Source organism: Bos grunniens, chromosome 22 (genome assembly GCF_055505025.1).
Source record: "Bos grunniens cultivar Pamir isolate PY7600 chromosome 22, Bosgru_T2T1.0, whole genome shotgun sequence".
NCBI classification, from domain to species: Eukaryota; Metazoa; Chordata; class Mammalia; order Artiodactyla; family Bovidae; genus Bos; species Bos grunniens.
This window is the reverse complement of record NC_141186.1, coordinates 6686943-6708092: the sequence shown is the minus strand read 5'-3', so window position 1 is coordinate 6708092 and position 21150 is coordinate 6686943. Positions and strand designations below refer to the sequence as shown.

The 21150-nt window shown below is 44.0% G+C and overlaps 1 protein-coding gene across 12 annotated transcripts in view; it reads left to right on the top strand.

Moving 5' to 3' along the window:
• Positions 1-21150, top strand: part of OSBPL10 (oxysterol binding protein like 10) — a 343446-nt gene that overhangs the window by 95427 nt on the left and 226869 nt on the right. For 7 of the 12 annotated variants that reach the window (XM_086365654.1, XM_086365647.1, XM_086365644.1 and 4 more), the window contains exons 2-3: positions 9723-9898; positions 16025-16104. In XM_086365654.1, coding sequence (XP_086221780.1) covers positions 9853-9898; positions 16025-16104 — 126 coding nt within the window. In that variant the 5' untranslated portion in view covers positions 9723-9852. The other 5 variants (XM_086365650.1, XM_086365646.1, XM_086365648.1 and 2 more) reach the window with 5 other exon arrangements.

Below are 21150 nucleotides of genomic sequence, written 5' to 3'. Positions count from 1 at the left end.
AGGGATGAACCTGTGCCCCCTGCAGTGGAAACATGGATCCCTAAACACTGGACCACCAGAGGAGTTCTTCCTCTGCTTTTGTCTCTATAAATTTCCCTTCTCTGGACACTTCGTATACATGAAATCATACAACATGTAATCTTCTTGCATCTGGTTTCTTTCACTTAGCATGTTATTTCTGAGGTTCACCCATATAGCACATGTCAATGTTGTGTTCTTTTCATTGCTAGATAGTATTCCGTGGTGTGGCTCTATCACACAATTTGTTTATCCATTCACCAGTTCATGGACATTTTGTGTTGGGAAATCTCTAGCTAGGTCACATTCTACTTTCTTAACACGAGACTCTCAGCGCAGCTAAAGCTGTGTGTTCATTTTTGTAAATACCTTATTGTTTCTTGGCACATTTTCCGTACCCCCATCAAATCAGAGACCTTGTCCCCCACCTCCTATGGATTACATTAAAAAATTTTTTTTTCATTTTATTTGCTTTTATTTATTTCTGGCTGCGCTGGGTCGTCTTCGTTGCTGCCCCTGGGCCTCTTCTCGTGGTGGCTTCCCTTGTTGCAGAGCCTGGGTTCTAAGCGTGTGGGCTTCAGTAGTTGGGGCACACGGGGGCTTAGTTGCCCCACAGCACGTGAGATCTTCTGGGCCCAGGGATCGAACCTGTGTCCCCCACGTTGGCAGGCAGATTCTTAACCACTGGACCACTGGGGAAGTCCCCTCCTATGTATTTTTAGCATTTAGCATATAGTGCCTAGCAAGTTTGGTACTCATTAAAAAAAAAATATATATATATATGTATTTTTAAAGAAATGAGTGAATTCTTAGAAATAAGACTTAGTTTTGGAACCAAAGCCAAATTCTTTAAAATTTAGCTGAGTTTATGTAAATTCTCTTTTCTTTAACCATAGAATGAGTAAACGTATCCACAGTGCTTTATCCATATCACAGAATGTGGTCCAGCTGACCACATCTGAGAACCTTGCCAAATTGTATTGCCACAGCACCTCCAAGAAAAGAGCAAACACTGGCTCTTGTTTTAAGTTCTATCTTGTTGGCTTTGTTGCCAATTAATTAAACCGCTGATATAGTGTAATATGAGCATGGGATCCAATTCACTGTCTGCATTTGGAAAAGTGATGTGGACGCTGGGAAGTTCTTGTTTTATACCCACTCGGACCTTGAGGCACAGCGATGGTGGAACAGCAGTTCAGAAGAGAACAAGCCAGCTTTCTGGCTTTGCAGATGCAGGACTCAGGGTTCTGAGTGGATGAGTGCCGTGGCCAAGGTCACAGAGTGAGGACCAGTAGCTCTCAAAGCGTGGTCCCGCCTGCGGCATCAACATCACCTGGGAACTTGCTGGAATTCTCTGGTTCCACCCAGACCTCCCGAATCTGTGGGAGGGGCCCAGGAGCTTGTGTTTTTAACAAACTTGCAGGTTATGCCGATGTAGCAAATGTTTGAAAACCACAGGTCGAACCAGCCATCTTCCTGCCAGATCACACCTCTTTCCTCTCTGCCATGTAGCCTGTAGGGAAAAGTAAAGGGTGCTTTGATCCAGGGACAGTGGAGTTTAGGGTGTGATTTCACTGGATTTGTGTTGTTTAGTTGCTAAGTTGTGTCTGACTCATGTGACCCCATGGACTGTAGCCCGCCAGGTTCCTCTGCCCATGGGATTTCCCAGGCAAGAATTCTGGAGTGGGGTGCCTTGCCTTCTCCAGGCGGATTCAGTTGGATATTTAGGGGCAGAAAACCTGAGCCTAGGGGCCTGCTTCTGATCCTAATTGCTTCCCTGGTCTCCACAGGCTAGCTTTCCATCTCTCTTCATCCTGGTGGGCACTAGGCTGCCCACACACTTTTGCCCCCGGGCTTTAGCCAGTATTCTCTTCAGTGTGATTTGATGTGTGTGTTCAGGGTTTTAGTGTAAAGCAAAGACTTGATTCAAGACTCCGCCCATCTCAAGGATTCCCAGGTAAGTTCCTTGCGTTGTCGATGGCAAGAATGAAAATGAACCATGAGCATTAAGATGGGTCTTGACATTTTACAGTTTAAAGTAGTAGTAGTTGAAGTTCTTAGCCAATGGCCTTGGAAACTTGAGTAAATAGGAGTTCAGAAGTGCCTGTATTAACCCTTGTTAGAAAGGTCTCAGTTCTTGCTCCCGGTATGTAATGATCTGGTCTTCAAAGGCAGATGGAATCTCATCATACATGAAATCCAAGTGCAGTGCATCCAGTCTTGTGTTAAAAGTTCGCTTTGACTTAATGCTCATGCTTTGTCAGGTGAGGTGGTTCACGAGGCAGCAGCCGTTCGGCCTGCTCTCTGGGGCCGCTGTGCCCAGGTGAACCTACATGATGCTAGCTGATGATCCAGTTATGCAGAAACAACATTCCCAGTGACATAATTTTTCATTAAATCTTTCTCAAAAATACTCCCGCAGTGACAGAGCCGAGATACCTACTGCCTGAGCTGTTGTGATTTAGGAGCAGGGCTTCAGCTCTTTCACACAATGATAAAATAAGGTCAGCTCATATTTAAATAATATGTTCCACTTTGTTGGATGGGCCCATAGTGCTCAGATGTTTGCTGAATGAATGATTAGGAGGAAAAGCTTGAAAGGGTAGGGGGGACAAAAAAGGGGTGTGAATAACACGCTTAAGGTTTTTATTCTGACTCAATTTTGCACTGGTTTTTTCTGCTTATCTAGGGCTTCCTTGGTGGCTAAGACGGTAAAGAATTCACCTGCAATGCAGGAGACTTGGGTTTGATCCCCTGGGTGGGGAAGATCCCCTGGAGAAGGGAATGGCTACCCACTCCAGTATTCTTGCCTGGAGAATTCCACAGACAGAGGAGCCTGGAGGGCCGTAGTCCATGGAGTCCCAAAGAGTTGGATACAACTGAGAGATTAACACACACTAGGGAAATTTTGAAATTCATATTCCTGATTTCCTGATCTGAGCCACAAAGATTCCGATTCTCTATGGGATGGCAGTCTGGAATCCACATTTTAAACTACTTCTCTGCTGATTCAGAAGCAGGGAACAGCTGACCCAAACTGTAAGAACATTCTTTTTACAAGAAGACAGTTAAAAATACTCTTTTTTAAAACTCTGCTTTATTGGTTGTCTTTTGTTTTATTTATGGCTTATTTTTAACTGGAGATTGCTTAAAATTTATAAATATGTGTAAATTTATGGTTTTGCCTTTCCTGTTTTGGTGCCTTCCCCATGCTAACAGTTTAAAAATACCCACCCATATTTTTCCTAATATGAATATATTAAATTATATGATATATATATAATGTATTATTAAAACTAATACTACTAGTTTTTTTAAAGTCTCTAACATGTCAGATGTTATTGTGAGGTCTAAAGATTGGCCCTATAAAATTTTTACTTTTTGATGCTGTTTTTAGCCAACATTTTGCAAAATGTTCCATGCACATTTAAAAAGTTTATATTAAAAAGTTGTGTGTGTGTATTTTTCATTTGGGTATGTAATTATTTGTAACATTTAAAATAAAACTTGGGAATATATTGTTTTGAATCTGTATGTTCCCATTCATTTTCTACATATCTGTCCAACTCTGGGCAAAAGGATTCTAAAAGTCTCCTAATCGGATTGTGTTTTATTTTTTTCTTATATTTCTGTCAGTTTCGACCCTGTGTTTTGCATCTTTGCAGTGAAAACGGTACTTTAATCAACACACACTGTCTGCATGGTTTTGAGCCTTGGGCCTTACGGCTAGATGGCCTGATTAAAATCTACACCTTAGTTTCCTCTCTATAAGATCGGGGGTGTGCTGTTGACCTTTCCGCACTTGCCTCTTGTACAGATGAAAATTTCAAGTAGGCACTCAATCCAGAGAAGGGTGTTTAGCTGGAGACAAGGCCGCCGTTGCCATGGTCAGAACAAGGCACAGGTGGGCTCCAGGAGTCTGAGCAGGAGCTTCTCAGAAGACAGAGGGCCTGGAGTATGCAGATTTCTACAGACACTATGATTCTGTGAAAGGTTTCCAGGACACGCCTTTCAGAGTACAAAGTGATTTTGGAATATAAAGAATTTGTCTGGGTGAGGTCCATGGGAGTTTGTCACTGAGCTGTGTTCCCGAACCATGACGTGTGAATATTTGGGCTGGAGACTAGCTTTTCTTGATCAATAATTAGTGTGGGGTTGGAGGTAGAAACAAAACGGAGGGCCTGGGAAGGTGAGGCAGATCCCAGCAGGTGGGACACCAGCGCTAGCTGGGTCCTGAGCCCCGGTGGGCGAGGCCTCAAGCCTGGCGTGGAAGGAAGTGGGAGCCCCACACGGAATGGGAGGGGTCCTTACTCCCTTCTAGAACTAGCTCAGGTGTCAAGAGCTGGGCAATCAACCTCCCTTCTCAAGCCCTTTCCTCTTGTTTTAATTTTCACTTTCAAGTTTAGATGAAATGTCTTAACTTTTTGTCAGTAGCAGCCTGTCTGGCGAAGTTCCTCTTCAAAAGAGCTTTTTTCACTGCAGTTTTCCTCTTTGTAATTTTCTTGTAGGTTGCTTGTGATTTCTGCCTCTTGGCATTAATGAGCTGCTTCCCCCCCTGTTCCCACCACCCCCACCCCAATCCTTTCCCTTTATTTTTCTGCTGCTAACTGGATGCTGATGGCAATTGGCGTGTCTATCCCCTCCCAAAGTAAAAATGTCAGATTTTCAGTTTTCGGATCCTGAAGTTGAACCTTCATGAAAGTCTGTAACGCAGGTGAGGGTGGGAATTAAAGGCTACAGGTGTTGACAGATGACTCCGTTATGCCAGGATTGGAAAGCAGTTAAGCCTAAGGGCAGCTGCTTTGGATGTACGCATGCGCAAGTGAGTGTGACTGTGTGCGTACAGATGAATGTGCGTGTGTGTGCACGCAGGTGTGTATGTGCAAGCACGTGCTTACGTGTTGTTTCCGAAGCAGTGGCTTGTTCTCAGCCCTTGTGAAGTGGGCCTGCCGCTCCCCGTGGGTCCCAGCTTTGGAACAGAGCGAGGTTGCCACTCGGAGGCTGGCCTGATGAGGACTGATGGCATGTCTCCTGGGTTGGTTTGACGCCTCTGTTTTTTCTCTCCTCTCTACCCCGCACCCTCCCTGGTTTGTTAACATAGCCCCTAAAGTATGTTCCCTTCATATACAGTTAGGTTCACTTGCTCCTCAGTCAAGATGCAAGCTGAAGCTCGAGATGCTAATTAGAATTGAACCCACTCTAGGAATTTGGTTCGTCTTACTCATTTCTCCAGAATGAAAGGCCTTTAGGAAAGTTTCAGGAGTTTATCTGGCGTTTGCACTTAATTTGGTGAAGCCTTGTCCCTAAATGCGTTTAACTTTTCCATTTAGGATGAAAGCCGTAAATTTCTGATGCAGCAATGCCTGACAGAGCCCTGACCCTGCAGGAAACCAAATTTAATTTCCTTCCTCCCAGGGGATGTGACCCCCACGGCAATGCGTTTCATAATGCTGGGTGGACAGCTCCTACCTACACGTGACAGCTGCTAACTCAACTTTCAAAGGCAGTCCTGGAAGAACACTTTATGTTTAATCTGTTGCAATTTTTAATCGGATATTCTCCCATCATTTCCTTCCAAATAGGATCGAACTTTTAACTGTCTTTAGAAAAAAAGCAAATTATTGATAACCTTCTTTAGTGCACCTGATTCAAACCTGTATTTTCACTGAAACTATTTTAGGAAGCAGTGGAAAGGTGTGTTTTGTTTTTTGTCTGAGGCAGGGGGTTAGAATTAAGATGTCATTTTGAAATAGGTAATGTGAAAAATCATTCATGTGTTCCCATAGCCTGCATGATTTCTGCTCATTGGGTTATTCTGTCATCCTGATTAAGGGGGGAAAAAACCAGAATTCAATTCATTTTTTGGTACCAGTTTCTTAGTAATGTCCTTTGCAAATATATGGTTGGTATAAATGAGATGAATTTGTGAAGCTGCATCTGGGAGCTGGAAAGGCTGATGGGCCTGGGTGATGAGCGGACAGAGCAGAAAGGGAAGAGGTGTTGAGTCTTTCTCCATTGCAACAAGGGCACAGGGTTGATGGGGAGGGTCAGGGTGTGGACGGCAACTTGGCTTACGCCTTTTCCTTGAAGCCTGTTGAGATTGTATGCTACCTTTTCTGCTTTCCTCTGTGTAAAGGGGGCATGTTTATAGATGGGGAACAGTGCACTTCTGCCAGGGTGGTTTGGCGGGGGGATGCAGGGGCTGGAGACACACAATGCTGTAGTTGGAGACGAGGCTCCTTCCCTACACTGTACAGATTATTGCTCTCAATGCTCTGACCTGCCGGGAGCTGTCTGCATACCGGCAGTCACCGTGACAGGAAATCCAGGCCACGTTGAAACCAGGACTCCTAAAGAGAAGGCAGGGTCAGCACTTGAATAACGTGACCCCTGGTGGCTCAGAAATCACCGCAACTCCTCTCTCATGGATAGAATTTGGTTTTCACATTGTAGGGTAAGGGAGTTAGAGAAGGCGAGGTTTGAAAAGACTGGCAGTTTACAGGAACAGATCACCTTTAATGAGGCGAGACGGGGCAGCAGTCAGATTAGTGAGCTGCTGCGCTGACCCGAGAAAAGACGAAGTATATATAGGCATGTATGTGGAAAGCTACTGTCTTAAGGGGCCTGTTCTTCTCCAAGGTTGTTCAGAGTAGTTATCTCTTAAACGGCTGGGGCAAGGAATTCTGGAGCTCCGCCAGAGGCTGGACCGGCTGGGAGCTGGGTGTAATCAACCTTAATGTCCGTTTTTTTTTTTCCTTCTGGTGAGAGTTCTTTGTTTTGCATAGAATGGTGGGGAGGACCCAGAGGGGAGCTTTAACTCCAGGTTATTTTGATCTGTGTAACTTTCCTTCAACATCACAGAGAGGAGGAGTAGAAGGACATGAAAATAGACATTTTGAAAAGATTTTTGGTGAATTTGCCAGGCTGACTGCCATCACAGATCTGAAGCATAAGATAAGCAGAAGCCTCTTTCTCATCCTTGTAGAAATAAGGGTGTTTTTTAGCAGGTGGCTGTCCTCCAGGTGGTGATTCGGGGGCCCAGGCTCCTCTCTCTGGGGGTCCTTGGCACACTCGTTGTGGATCCCCAGTGGCCCCACAGGATGTCTCCATTCCAACCTGTGTGAGTGTGTGTTGTGTGCCTGTCCTGCGTTTTACTTCTGCTCACATTCTGTTGCCACAGCTCACATGGCCACACATCCCGACAAAGAAAACTGGGAGATATATTCTGTCCTTTCATCTCATGTCTCTTGGAAGAAGTGGGCAGGGATTTGGTGATGCGCTGTTAGTTTAGACCAGTGCTTCTCAAACTTGAGCTGCATCAGAGTCATCTGGAAGCCTCCTTGACCCCTTCCCCAGTGTTTCTGATCCAGCCGGCCTTGGATGGGGCCCAAGGATTTACATTTCAAACAAACTCCCAGGTGAGCTTGATACTACTGCTGGGCCTGGGACCACACTTTGAAGAGTCCTGGCCCACAAAGGCATCTTTGTATCTTGATTTATCCATGGTAGTGGTGGAGACCAGAAGTATAGCCTTATTATTATGACCCAAAAGAGATTGGGTGGGGGGAGGACAGAGGTAAAAAAGATAGTCTTGTCCAGGACATTTGGAATGTTACAAGTAATTAAAAGAGGAAGATTTCTTGGAGGAACTGGCATTCTGGAGGGTTGAGACCTGCCCTGTGGGCTGGGGATGCAGTGGCGCCTCTGTGGGCAGGCAGGAGGACTTTCAGCTGCGCTAGCGCTCTCGGAGCAGGAAGGTTTGGAGAATGAAGCACCTAAGTGGGTAAGGAGAGGTGACCCGGGGCAGGTAGTGAAGGAGGACCTGTGGGAGACTCGAAAGAGAGTTTGCGAGCTGGACTGAACCAGGTGTGGATGTGGACACAGACAAGCAGGACTTGGATTTGGAGTTTCTTTGAGTCCCAGCCCCTGAAAACTGAGGGATAATGATGGCTGTCTGTCGGATACTGTGAGAATCAGGGTGGCAGTTTGTACACTTTCTTAGTTTGTGGTGCTTAGAGGTTAAGATAATGCCCCGAGGTTTCATTGATTAAAGCAGTCATCTGCAAACAGCTTCATGTACATTTATGTTCTAACAACTCAGTAGCCATTTGAAAAAGTAATCACCATAAAAGCACAATATGCTTCTGTGTTAAGAACCGCAGGTACATGTTGATGGACTGCGTGTGCCTGCAGATTCCAAACTGGCTGGATTGTCTGCGTGCTTGGTGTCTGACTTGCAAGCATCACTGTGTAACCCTCAAATATGGGACGTATTTTCAAGTGCCTGTGCGAGTTCCCAGTCGTGACCCAGCTGCTTGGGTGCATGGATTGAAAACTGGAATCTGGTAGGAATCTGGTAGTTTTCCCCCTTCATTGATTCACTGAATAAATATACTATCAGTGAGGTGTCAGGCACTGTCTGTCTCTGGATAGGGTAGAGTCTCAGGGGAGGGGGCTGAAACCAGACATTAAATTGGATAATCCTGTAAATGTAGATTCCCATGGGGGCCAAAGCCACGAGGGGCAAGTTCCAGGTGAGAACTTGTGGGAGGATTTGACCTGGTCAGGAGAAGCTTTCTCAAGTTGGTGGCACTTGAGTTGTTCCTGAAGTTACCGTGCAGTATAAATAGGGGAAGGAACCATGTTCTAGACACAGGAATGGCAAGTATTTTCAAGCTAATGAAGGACTGACTTTTTTCCCTCCTTAATTGCACCGTGATTTGATTTGAGACTGGTTCTGTGGCTTGGGTGTGGCTGTGGGTCAGATAGCCTCTGGACTTTTCTTTAATCAGAGAAACCCACTGATGGTGCAGTGGGATGCTGATGTGAAACCCAGCTGCGCAGACAGTTTCAGTGTTGTTTTGAATAACTGCTCCAGGTGGGGAAACAGCATGAGCAAAAGCCCTGTGGTGGGAGGCAGCTGGGGGAGCCGGCGTGGGTGGAGCAGACAGTGGGAGGCGGGGAAAGCAGGCAGGGGCTATGCTGAGCCTCTGGGCTCCAGGAGGAGTGTGGGTCTCCGATGAAGACGGCTTGTGGAGAAGCGCAAGTTGTCTGGACTACTTTCTGCTGATAGATTGTGAGTGTCGATAGGCCAGGTACTCAGCTCCCAAGATTTGTTTGAGCCATTCAGACAACTAGCGGTTCCTCTGTTTTTCCCCTGGTTATAGACTCCAGTGGCATTGTGGCCTCCCAGAGCGGAGGGAATTCTTGCCCTGTTGTGTGAACAGTGTTCTGTGGAAGGACCCGCTGGAGGTTAGAGAGCTTTGTGAGCACCTCTAGTTCCTGGTTGGCCCAGTCCTGGGGCTCAGATACAGTGCCCAGGCTGCCCCAGAGTCCAGCCCAGCTTGCTACTTCCGGGGTGTGAATTTCAGGTGTTCCTGTGAAGTCACGTCGAACCTGTTACCAGATTCTGTATCCCAGTGCCTTGCTCTTCTTGACCATCCTGAGGCTCACGTGTATCTGTGGGCATCACACCATATCCCGAATGGGCCTGGCCTTTGTTCAGGAGCCACGACGAGCTCCATTCTGACTTAAGAATTGGACTCTCTCTCGCTACCCAGGTCTGGCTTGTGTGGGTGTCTGGCAGGGACTTTTAGCTCCCAGCATCCTGGATTGGGACCCTTGATGTCAACATAAGGATTCGGTTCTTCTTCTCCTTTGCTTGGAGAGAAAACTGACAGACACCCTGTGATCTCTCTGCCCAGGTACTTCGTGCTGGATTTCGAGGCTGGCATCCTGCAGTATTTTGTGAACGAGCAGAGCAAGCACCAGAAGCCTCGAGGAGCCCTGTCTCTTTCTGGTGCCATCGTGTCCCTGAGCGACGAAGCACCCCACATGCTGGTCGTGTATGCTGCCAATGGGGAGATGTACAAACTGAGAGGTATGTTCACCTCCCGGGAGGCTTGCAGATGGGCCTCTTGGGTTCACAGTTAACATGGTGATGGCTCTCTGGTTTTTCAGTTTTTTAAAAATCACCTTTAACAGTTTGCCGTATTTGAGGACTCTGGTGACAGACACTGCCTCTCCTCCTTTTGAGGTGGGGAGAGGAGCTGAGATTAGGAAGTATTTGTCCTCATTAACCAAGGAATTAAGGAAAATGCAAGGTGAGTGATCGCAAAGCTGGCTGAACCTTAGGACTTCAGCAGATTTTTCATATTAGCTCAGTATATATTTGCTTGTACCTTATATAGTGACTCTTCAGTGCCCATGAGGCTGTGCTCTAAAGATAAAATAAACCTTTCCCCCCCTTCCTTTCTACTTTTTTTGTGTGGCTGCATTGCATGACATGTGGGATCTTCCAGGACCAAGGATGGAACCCGTGGAAGCCTGGTGGCTTAACAAGGGAATAACCAGGAAAGTCCAAACAAGTCTTTTAGGAATCATGGTGGGGACCTTCCTGGTGGTCCAGTGGCTAAGACTTTGCCTTGCAATGCAGGTGGTGCGGTTTTGATCTCTGGCTGGGGAAGCTGGGATTCCTCAGGCTTTGCAGCCAAAAAGCCAAAACATGAAACACAAGCAGTATGGTAACACATTCAATAAAGACTTTAAAAATGGTCCACATCAAAAAAAAAAAAATTGAAAAAAATTAAAAGCAAGATAACAAATCTTTTATTTATTTTTTTTTAGAAAAGGGTCATGGTGCCCTCCACTCAGAGTTTCTCTAGAACCAGCTGTTAGTAAAGGCCCCCTTCACTTGTACTTTATTTTGGGGGCTGCATCAAGCAACTCGTGGGATGTTAGTTCCCCGACCAGGGATTGAACCCAGGCCCTCAGCAGTGGTAACGCTGGGTCATAACCACTGGACCGCCAGAGAATTTCCCCTACTTGTACTTTATTTAACCCTCTGTGGCCCTAGAGCCTGGTGAAAAGACAATTGGTGTTATTTCCTGTTGTCTACTGTCTCCCCTTCTCTTTGCTTCTTGAAAGCTAGGAGCCCAGCATTTGGCCACAACTGGAGCTTGTGGGCCAAGCTTCCCCAGTGGCTCAGCAGTAAAGAATTTGCCTGCAGTGCAAGAGATGCAGGAGGCATGGGTTTGATTCCTGGGTTGGAAAGATTCCCTGGAGGAGGGTTTGGCAACCCACTCCAGTACTCTTGCCTGGAGAATCCCATGGACAGAGGAGCCTGGTGGGCTACAGTCCATAGGGTCACAAAGAGTCAGACACGACTGCAGCGACTGAGTGCACACACACACACACACACACATACACGGAAGAGCTAGCCACCACCTGCACCAAGGCATATGCACCGCACAGGTTTTCAGATGGGGCACACTTGTCTGCAGTGACGTGATTTGATTGCTAGACCATTCTACCAGCATTCTGTCATAGGTGCATTGCTGGAAAAATAGTCGTCTTCTCATAGAATAACAAAACTGACCCCCGGATGCACATTTGGTCACATGTGCGCGCACACATACAGTCAGTGTTGTAAAGGTCTGAGGAAAGAAGTGTGTATTAAGTGCTGGGAGGTCGTTGGTAATCACACCTCTTGTGTGCGCTCAGCCATTCAGTCATGTCTGACTTTTTTGCAACCTCATGGACTATATAGCCCACTAGGATCCTCTGCCTATAGAATTTCCTAGGCAAGAAAACTGGAGTGGGTTGGCATTTCTTCCTCCAGGGGATCTTCCTGACCCAGGGATCAAACCCACATCTCCTGCATTGCAGGTAGATGCTTAACCGCAGAGCCATTGGGGAAACCCATGCCTTTTAACGTATTTATTTAAGGGAAGGCTGAGTACAAAGAAAGGGCCCCTCATTCTTTGTGCTTGACCTGGGGGCTGATAGTGGTGGGTTGGCCTTTGCAAAACCAGACTGAGGGCTTTGATTCCCCAACTCAGAGGCCAGTGTTTGCTGACTTTCCTCCAGGCTTTGCTACCAAGGGGTAGGCTTAGCTGCGGTTCCTTTATTATATTTGTACTTTATTTACTTTTGACTGGAGAAGGCTCTTGGGTAGCAGGGAGATCACACCAGTCAATCCTAAAGGAAATCAGTCCTGAATATTCGTTGGAAGGACTGATGCTGAAGCTCCAATCCTTTGGCCACCTAATGCTAAGAGCCTGACTCATTGGAAAAGACCCTGATGCTGGGAAAGATTGAGGGCAGGAGGAGAGGTGGGTGACAGAGGATGAGATGATTAGATAGTATGACTGACTCGATGGACGTGAATTTGAGCAAACTCCGGGATATAGTGAAGGACAGAGAAGTCTGGTGTGCTGCAATCTGTGAGTTGCTACAATGAGTCGGACATGACTTAGCAACTGAATGATAACTTTTGATCAAGCCGCAAGGCTTGTAGGGTATTAGTTCCCTGACTAGGAATTGAACCCAAGTCCTTGGGTGTGAAAGCTCAGAGTCCTAATTACTGGACCACCAGAGAATTCCCTGAGGTTCCTTTATTATCTGTATACCAGTCGTATCTCAGGATCTATAAAACAATCCCCAAAACTTGTGAAATAAAAATGCCTTTAGTTGAAAGTTTTTGAGTTTGGGGGAACCATGAGAGGAGTCATGTTTTCTTTGGAGATTCATGCAGTGCATGTCCCGCATGTATATGGTCCTTGGTTTAGCTTTGCTGTTTATTGCTTAATAAATTGTCAAAGCAGAAATAATAGCAGCTGAAAAACTTAATGGCATTCCCTCCCCCTACCCCAGGGCTGTCAGGGTTTATACAAATGACACAGCTCCATACAGAACAGTCTAACCAGTTTGCCAGTGGAGACATCATTTTGCCTTTTAGTTGTTATTCTCTAGATTATCAAGCCCCAAACTTTTTTTTTTAGGATAGTTTTAGTAGCAAACATAAAAGTTTTATTATCTGCATGAACTAATCATAAGGGCTAAATTTAGCTTAAAGTTATCCACTACAGCAAATGCAGGATACATTTCCGCTGCTTTCTGGCTGGTCCTTCGTCCATCCCCAAGGATCTGGGCATTGATTTTCCCGTTTCACATCTTGCTACACGTAGAGATGAATCTTGATGTTAATAGATGCACAGCTTTGAGGAATGTTTTTGGGGCAGAGGCTTTGGGTACTGCCACAAACCAGCAATGTTTCTGAGGAAAATGACTCTAGTTTTTGCAAAAATCCTTTTTTCTTTGGAGTTGAGGTTCACCGGGTCTACACTTCCAGATTTCTTTACCTGAAGCTGTGTTTTACTGACAAATGACACTGAGGTTCATTTTTGTAAAAAGTACAGACTTATAGGGGAATCATTCTGTTTTCTGCATAGAAAATGTTTTCAACATTTATGCAGTGTTCTTTTAAAATATGTATGCAGTGAGTTATGCAATTAAATTAATTTGGATTTTATGAGACCCTGTTATGTATCCATAGTCTTAAGAAAATGAGTTTGTATATTTGAGAGATGGGGCTGTAGATGGAAGATTGTGACAATGCAGTTGACTTGTCCTTAGAAGTCTCTTTAGGGGACAATTGAGGGTCTCTGAGGCAGCATTTGGTACCTTGTTCTGTCCAATCATAGTACCCCTTGAGAACACATATTAAAATGATAATTCAGCTGAAAGCTTATTTTGTAAAGGCTGATAGCTCCATAGTACAACTTCAGTAGATAACAGAGGGGCCCTGAAACACTGTTCTCTGATCTTCCTATTAGCCACGTGTGGTGGCAGCATTAAAAACAACCATGTTTGGTCCTCTCTGCTGCTTTTTAAAGAAGTAGAAAATACTTTTGCACAGTAGGTTAAAAACTGGCCAAATTGTTCTTAAGCATTTCAGAATACATTATTAACATGGTTTAAGAGGGAATTTGGGGGTTACTTCTTCAGGGAAGCCTTCCTTAAGCACTTGTCATAGGACTATATTAGGTACCCCACTATATAATGAAGCAAGGTGTTTTGTGTGTGTGTGTGTGGGGAGGTTGTCTTTTCATTTTTGGGCTTCCCAAGTGGCTCAGTGGTAAATCCACCTGCCAGTGTAGGAGGCACAAGATAAGCAGGTTTGATTCCTGGGTCAGAAAGATCTCCTGGAGTAGGAAATGGCAACCTACTCCAGTATTCTTGCCTGGAAAATCCCACAGACAGAGGAGCCTGGTGGGCTACAGTCCATGGGTCGAAAAGAGACATGACTGGGTTACTGAGCACTCACACATATCCACTTTTCATTTTGTTTATTGTTTCCTTTACTGTGCAAAACCTTTTGAGTTTAAGTCCCATTTATTTTTGTTTTTATTTCCATTATTCTGGGAGGAAAAAGTTCTTGCTGCGATTTGTATCCGAGAGTGTTCTGCTTACGTTTTCCTCTAGAAGTTTTCTCGTCTCCAGTCTCCATTTAGGTCTTTAATCCATTTTGAGCTTATTTTTGTGTATGGTGTTAAAAGAATGGTCTAATTTCATTTTTTTACATGTAATTGTCCAGTTTTCCCAGCACCATTTGTTGAAGAAACTCTTTCCAACTTTAATGTAGACTTGCCTTCTTTGTCATAGATTATTTGACCATAGATGTGTGGGTTAAGGTATTTTTTTTTTTTTATTTGGCTGTGCCAGGTCTTAGCTGTGCCATGTGGGGTCTAGTCCCCTGACCCGGGGATTGAATTCGGGGCCCCTGCATTTCGAGCACAGAGTCTTGGCCACTGGACCACCCAGGAAGTCCTAGGTTAAGATGTCTTAACAGGGCATCTTTGCAGCCACTTAGACATGCCCCACCAAAAAGCAAATTCCACTTCTTACCCTCTGCTAATGACAAGAAATCTTACTCATTTTTTTTTCTGCTTGAAATTTCTGAGTTTGGTGTTTATTAGTTGAAAAGAGACATTTAAAAAAATGTGTTAGGGTAATAGAAATGCTACAGTGTGGATGAACCTCAAAATGTTAAGCTAAGTAAAATAAGGCAGTCACAAAAAACCACATATGCATGATGCCATTCGTATGGAATGTCTAGAATAGGCAGATCTCTGAGACAGAAAGCAGATTAGCAGTTTCCTAGGGATGGAGAGGGGGTGAGAGGAGAGAAATGGGAAGAGACTGATGATGGGAACAGGATTCTTTGAGGGATCCTGAAAATATTTTAAACCAAGATTATGGTCACAGTTGTACTATTCTGTGCTGCTGCTACTGCTGCTAAGTCGCTTCAGTCGTGTCCGACTCTCTGTGACCCCAGAGACGGCAGCCCACCAGCCTCCCTGGTCCCTGGGATTCTCCAGGCAAGAACACTGGAGTGGGTTGCCATTTCCTTCTCCAGTGCATGAAAGTGAAAAGTGAAAGTGAAGTCACTCAGTTGTGTCCGACTCTTAGCGACCCCATGGACTGCAGCCTACCAGGCTCCTCCATCCATGGGATTTTCCAGGCAAGAGTACTGGAGTGGGTTGCCACTATATTTACTATTCTGTAAATATATTAATACTCAAAATCACTCCATACTAAAAACAGGTGAATTTTACATATGTAAATTCTACCTCAGTAAAGCTATTTAAAAAATCTGTTAGAAATTTAAAAATATCTATTTGTTTATTTAACTGTGTTGGGTCTTAGTTGTGGCATGGGGGATCTAGTTCCCTGAGCAGCGATCGAACCCCAGCCCCCTGCATTGGGAGCCTGGAGTCTTAGCCACTGGACCACCTTAGGAATTTTTGTAAAAATGATATAGGTGTACTGATTCAACTCAGTTCAATTGCTCAGTTGTGTCTGACTGTTAGAGGCCCCATGGACTGCAGCACGCCAGGCTTCCGTGTCCATCATCAACTCCCAGAGTAATGTAGTGATTCCTTTTGGAGAAATTGACCTGTATAGATAGGCGCAGTGAATTCCATCCAGGAAAATGAAATTCTGAAAATGCCTTTAAGTTTCTCAATAGAACTGTAGAAAGTTTCTTTAAAAAGAGAGGGGGAGATTTTTGGTTAAGACTTGGTGTCTGCTGTTTTTTGGCGTGAGTACAATCTGTGTTTGCTTGCCTTCCTTCATCTCCAGGCCCCAAGCCCTCAGGTGTGTGTAGAAACAGGTTGGATGTGTTTTGGCTCAATTGCTACAAGCCTTTGTTTCTCTGTTTCAGCTGCTGATGCAAAAGAGAAACAGTTCTGGGTGACTCAGCTTCGAGCTTGTGCCAAATACCACATGGAGATGAATTCGAAGGTAAGTAACTGCAGAAATGGGGGGGTACTGGGGGCAGGTTGCCCCAGCTAGGATGGCTCCCCTTCAGCCCAGGATCGGCTTCTTTGGGGAGCTGTTTTCCATATTATCTTTAAAGTTCACCACCATTAGGAATTCATACATGTCCCATGACATTTACATTTAAAGCCGAGAGACAAGTGGGAGGATTTGCTTATACAGAGAGTGAGGGGGCAGGCATACACTTGATGGGAGCTGATTCTGGAAAGACACTTGTAGAGCTTTCTGTGTTGTCTGTTTAGGCAGCCGGTTGTTGGTCTGCAGAGAACTTGAGCAGGTGGTTTCATGGTGGCAGCAGAGGGGTCTGGTTTACTGTTCACGAAGACTCGTTGTCTCAGATCCTTAAATAAGATGAGACCCCAGATTGTTGAGGCGCTTCTGCCTCTAAGTGTGTCTGCTTGGTCTCGGGTACTTTGGCATCCCAGTAGGGCTTAGTTTCTCTTCAGGATTCAGTCTGAGATCTTGGGTCAGATGTGCAGGGTATAGGAGGTAGGAGGTAGGCATTCCCACGGATTATTCAGAAGATCTCCTATCATTAAATACAGAAAATAAGTCAGAGAAAGTAAACCATCTGATACTGCTTATGCGTGCGTGCTGTCACTTCAGTCTTGTCTGACTCTTTGTGACCCCAGGGACTATAGCCTGCCAGGCTCCTCTGTCCATGGGATTCTCCAGGCAAGAATACTGGAGTGGGTTGCCATGGTGCCCTCCACAGGGTCTTCCCTGACCCAGGGATCAAACCAACATTTCTTAGGTCTCCTGCATTGGCAGGTGGGTTCTTTACCGCTAGTGCCACCTGGGAAGCCGGATATTCCTTATATGTAGAATGTAAGAAATAACACAAATGAATATATGTACAAAACAGAAACAAACGGACTTGGAAGACAAACTTGGGGTTACCAAAGGACAGAGGGGAAGGGATATATTAGAAGTATGGTAAGGAAAACTTATTGACTAGTAAAATAAAATGGGAAATAAAAAGTAAAAAAAACAGAAGTATGGGATTAAGAGATATCAGATCAGATCAGATCAGTCGCTCAGTCGTGTCCGACTCTTTGCAACCCCATGAATCGCAGCACGCCAGGCCTCCCTGTCCATCACCAACTCCCAGAGTTCACTCAGACTCACGTCCATCAAGTCAGTGATGCCATCCAGCCATCTCATCCTCTGTCATCCCCTTCTCCTCTTGCCCCCAATCCCTCCCAGCATCAGTCTTTTCCAATGAGTCAACTCTTCACATGAGGTGGCCAAAGTACTGGAGTTTCAGCTTTAGCATCATTCCTTCCAAAGAAATCCCAGGGCTGATCTCCTTCAGAATGGACTGGTTGGATCTCCTTGTAGTCCAAGGGACTCTCAAGAGTATAAACATACACATAAAGCAGATGAGCAACAAGGATTTACTGTGTAGCACAGGGAATTCAGTGTCTTGTCATAACCTAAATGGAATATAATCTGAAAAAAAAGTCACTTTGCTGTACACCTGAAATGAACACAATATTGTAAATCAACTATATTTCAATTAAAATGTATAAAAAATAATTGCCCGATGAATTTATTCAGGGCAGGAAATATTTGTTAAAATTACTATTCAAAGGGCTACCCCTTTTATATCATTAGTTCAAGCTTAGTTATGATATTCAGTTGCAGTCTTTTTCTGTATTCCATGCTTCTGATAGGAAGACCCATGCTTAAAACGTCTTAGGATTCCATTGCTTGTAACCTTCTGCTCGTGGAAATGTCTTGTATAGGTATACCTCTCTGTTCTGCCTCCAAATACAACCTGAAATGATTTCTTCATTTTTTTCTTTCTTCTTAACTTGCTTACTACAATTGCATTCACTGTAATGCCTTTAGACGTGCCCCCACTGGCGTCTGGGTAACCATAAGGAGGGCCTCTTCTCTTTTAAAAAATATATTTTATTGAAGGATAGTTGATTTACAATGTTGTGTTAATTTCTGCTCTGCAGCAAAGTGATTCAATTATATATGCGTTCTTTTTCATATTCTTTCCCATTCTGGTTTATCACAGGATATTGAATATAGTTCCCTGCGCTATACTGTAGGACAGTTTTTGTTTAGCCATCCTATATATAATAGTTCTCATCTGCTAATCTCAAACTCCCCGTCCTTCCCTCTCCCACTCCCTACCCCTTGGCAACCGCAAGGGCAGTCTCTTATGTCAGTGAGTCTGTTTCTGTTTGGTAGATAAATGCATTTATGTCATATTTTACATTCCACCTCTGTGATAACATATGGTATTTGTCTTTGTCCGCCTTACTTCACTTAGTACGATCATCTCTGGTTCCACCCATGCTGCTGCCAATGGCATCGTTCCATTCTTTTTTATGACTGAGTCATATTCCTGTGTGTGTGTGTGCGTGAATGCGCACACACACATATTCTTCATCCATTTATCTGTTTACGGACACTTGCGTTGCTTCCGTATCTTGGCTGTTGTGAATAGTACTGCTGTGAACACTGGGGCGCATGTGTCTTTTTGAATTATGGTTTTGTCTGGATATATGGTAGGGCCCCACTTTTAAAGCTTTTCTCCCTCTGGCCTCCTTTATTCTCTGGCAATCACAGTAGGCGTTCTGGGCACGTCATCAATATTTTATAAATACCTAGGCAGGGCAGTATAAAGTTATTTTCTTTTTCTATGTATTGTTTTACTTTCTGTAAAATAGAACACAAGGGGATAAGATACAAAGGATGTGCCTTTACCTGTTGCTCATTGGGGGTGACTGTTCTTTGGTGAATCAGTCTAGTAAATTTAGGTGTGTGTTACTGTGTGTGTGTCTGGATCTGTAGCTCTCAGATGTTGAAAACCTCAGACGTTTTTTATACAAACGGATCCCGTCATGCACACTGTTCTACATTTTGTTCTTTTCATTTACTAACATGTCTTGGAGACTTTCCCCTGCTGGATATCTGCATCTACCACACTCTTGTTAGGATGGCAAGATGCTGTTGTGAGGGGTGGATGTCAGAGCTTTAAGCCCATCACTGATGGATGCTTAATTTGATTGTGGGTGTTGTACATGAAGCTGTAATAAACATCTTTGGACACTCATCTTCTAGTGCCTCTAGGGTGTGTGTCTATGAATTTATATCAGTGGAAATACTGGGTCATGGAGAATATGTCTCCTAAATGTTCATAGTCATTGCTAAATTGTCTTCTTCAAAAGTTGTCCTGATTTGCACTTCCATCCGTTCTGTGTGTAAGGACGTTTATTCCCCCTTTCACTAACCGTAGCTCTCACGAACACTGAGTTTTTGGTAGTCTCACAGATAAAAAAATGGACCCTTGTGATTTTCATTTTCACTTCTAAAATCATGACTGGAGCTTGAGTGTATTTTCAGGTGTTTACTGGCCACTTGTGTTTCTTTTATGTAAATTGCCTATTTATATCCTTCCCCCATTTTTCTGTTGAATTTGTCTTTTCTTCTTGATTTGCAGTAGCTGTATGTGTGTTAAGTCTATTTGTCCTTTGCTTGTCATTTGTACTAGGTATTTTCCCCTAGTAGGTAATTTGTATTTTGACTTTGAATATATTCTTTTGCTATGTAGAACATTTTTGTAGTCAAGTTTACAAACATTTGCATTTTGGGGTTTTGGATTTGCATTGTGTTTTGAAAGAGCTTCTCTGTTGCAAAATTAAGAAAACATTCTTCAGTTTTCTCCCAGTGAATTTATAGTTTAATTATCATGTGTAAACAATGGATTCATTTGGCATTTATTCTGGGTGTAAGAATTGAGGTGGGAAAACCAGTTTTAAGTGTGTTGATGTTTTGAGAGATCACTGCAGACCCAGTGTTAGTAGAAATAGGAGAAGCTGAAGATTTTCTGAAGGAGTAGCTTTAAGAATCTGGATTGATCTGTTAACTTAAAACCCAAATAAATAATAAATTAGAAGTTAGGGCCTGTAGGATTCCTGACTTGAGAACTGGAGAGAAGATAAGCCATCACTGCTCATTTAGAGCATAGCAACTGGGATCAATTAGGGAAGAATCATTTTTAAATTGTGAACAGACCTTGTAATGCAGCAGAAGTATGATCAAGTCCAAGTCTGCTCAAGCAGAAGTAGTGAAAATTAAGTTAGGCTTGAAGTGAATATCAACTTGATAACCAGTTCACTGAAGGATGGCTATTGAATTTGTGCTGTGCTTGCTGGGAACGCAAGTTAAGCCTTCCCTTCCCTGGGTCCTCTCATCCTCTCTGAGAACACTCTCCATACAGCTGCTTGGAATTTTACCTTTAAAAACAAATACTGTGGGACTTCCCTGGTGGTCCAGTGGGTGAGACTTTGACTTCCAGTGTAGGGGGTGTGGGTTTGATCCCTGGTTCAGGAAGCTAAGATCCCACATGCCAGGGACATAAAACAGAACATAAAAAAGAAACCAGAGCATAAAACAGAAGCAGTATTGTAACAAACTCAATAAAGGCTTTAAAAATGGTCTACATGAAAAGAAAACCCACTTAAAAACACTTCACCTGGTATCATATATTAATGCATATATATGGGATCTAGAAAAATGGTTTAGATAATCTCATTTGCAAAGCAGAAACAAGGACATAACATAGAGGACAAGAGGACAAAGGTGTGGACACCAAGGGGTGGGAGGAAGTGGGAGAGTGCGATTGACATATATACATTATTGATACTATGTATAAAATAGATCACTAATGAGAACCTAGTACACAGCACAGGGAACTCTACTTAGTGCTCTGTGGTGACCTACATGGGAAGGAAATCCAAAAACAGAGGGGATATATGTATATGTGAGGCCGATTCACTTTACTGTAGAGCAGAAAGTAACATAACATTGTAAAGCAACTATACTCTAATAAAAATTTTTAAAAGCTTTTTTGATTTAGAATCAACTGTTGCCTGGAACAAATGTTTAGGCAGATGAAGTGGGGTTAACATTCAGACTCAACCTGGTGAGAGTGTCGAGAGAAATCGGATTTATTTGGGACTGCACAGGGCTTTAAGGATGACCAATCCA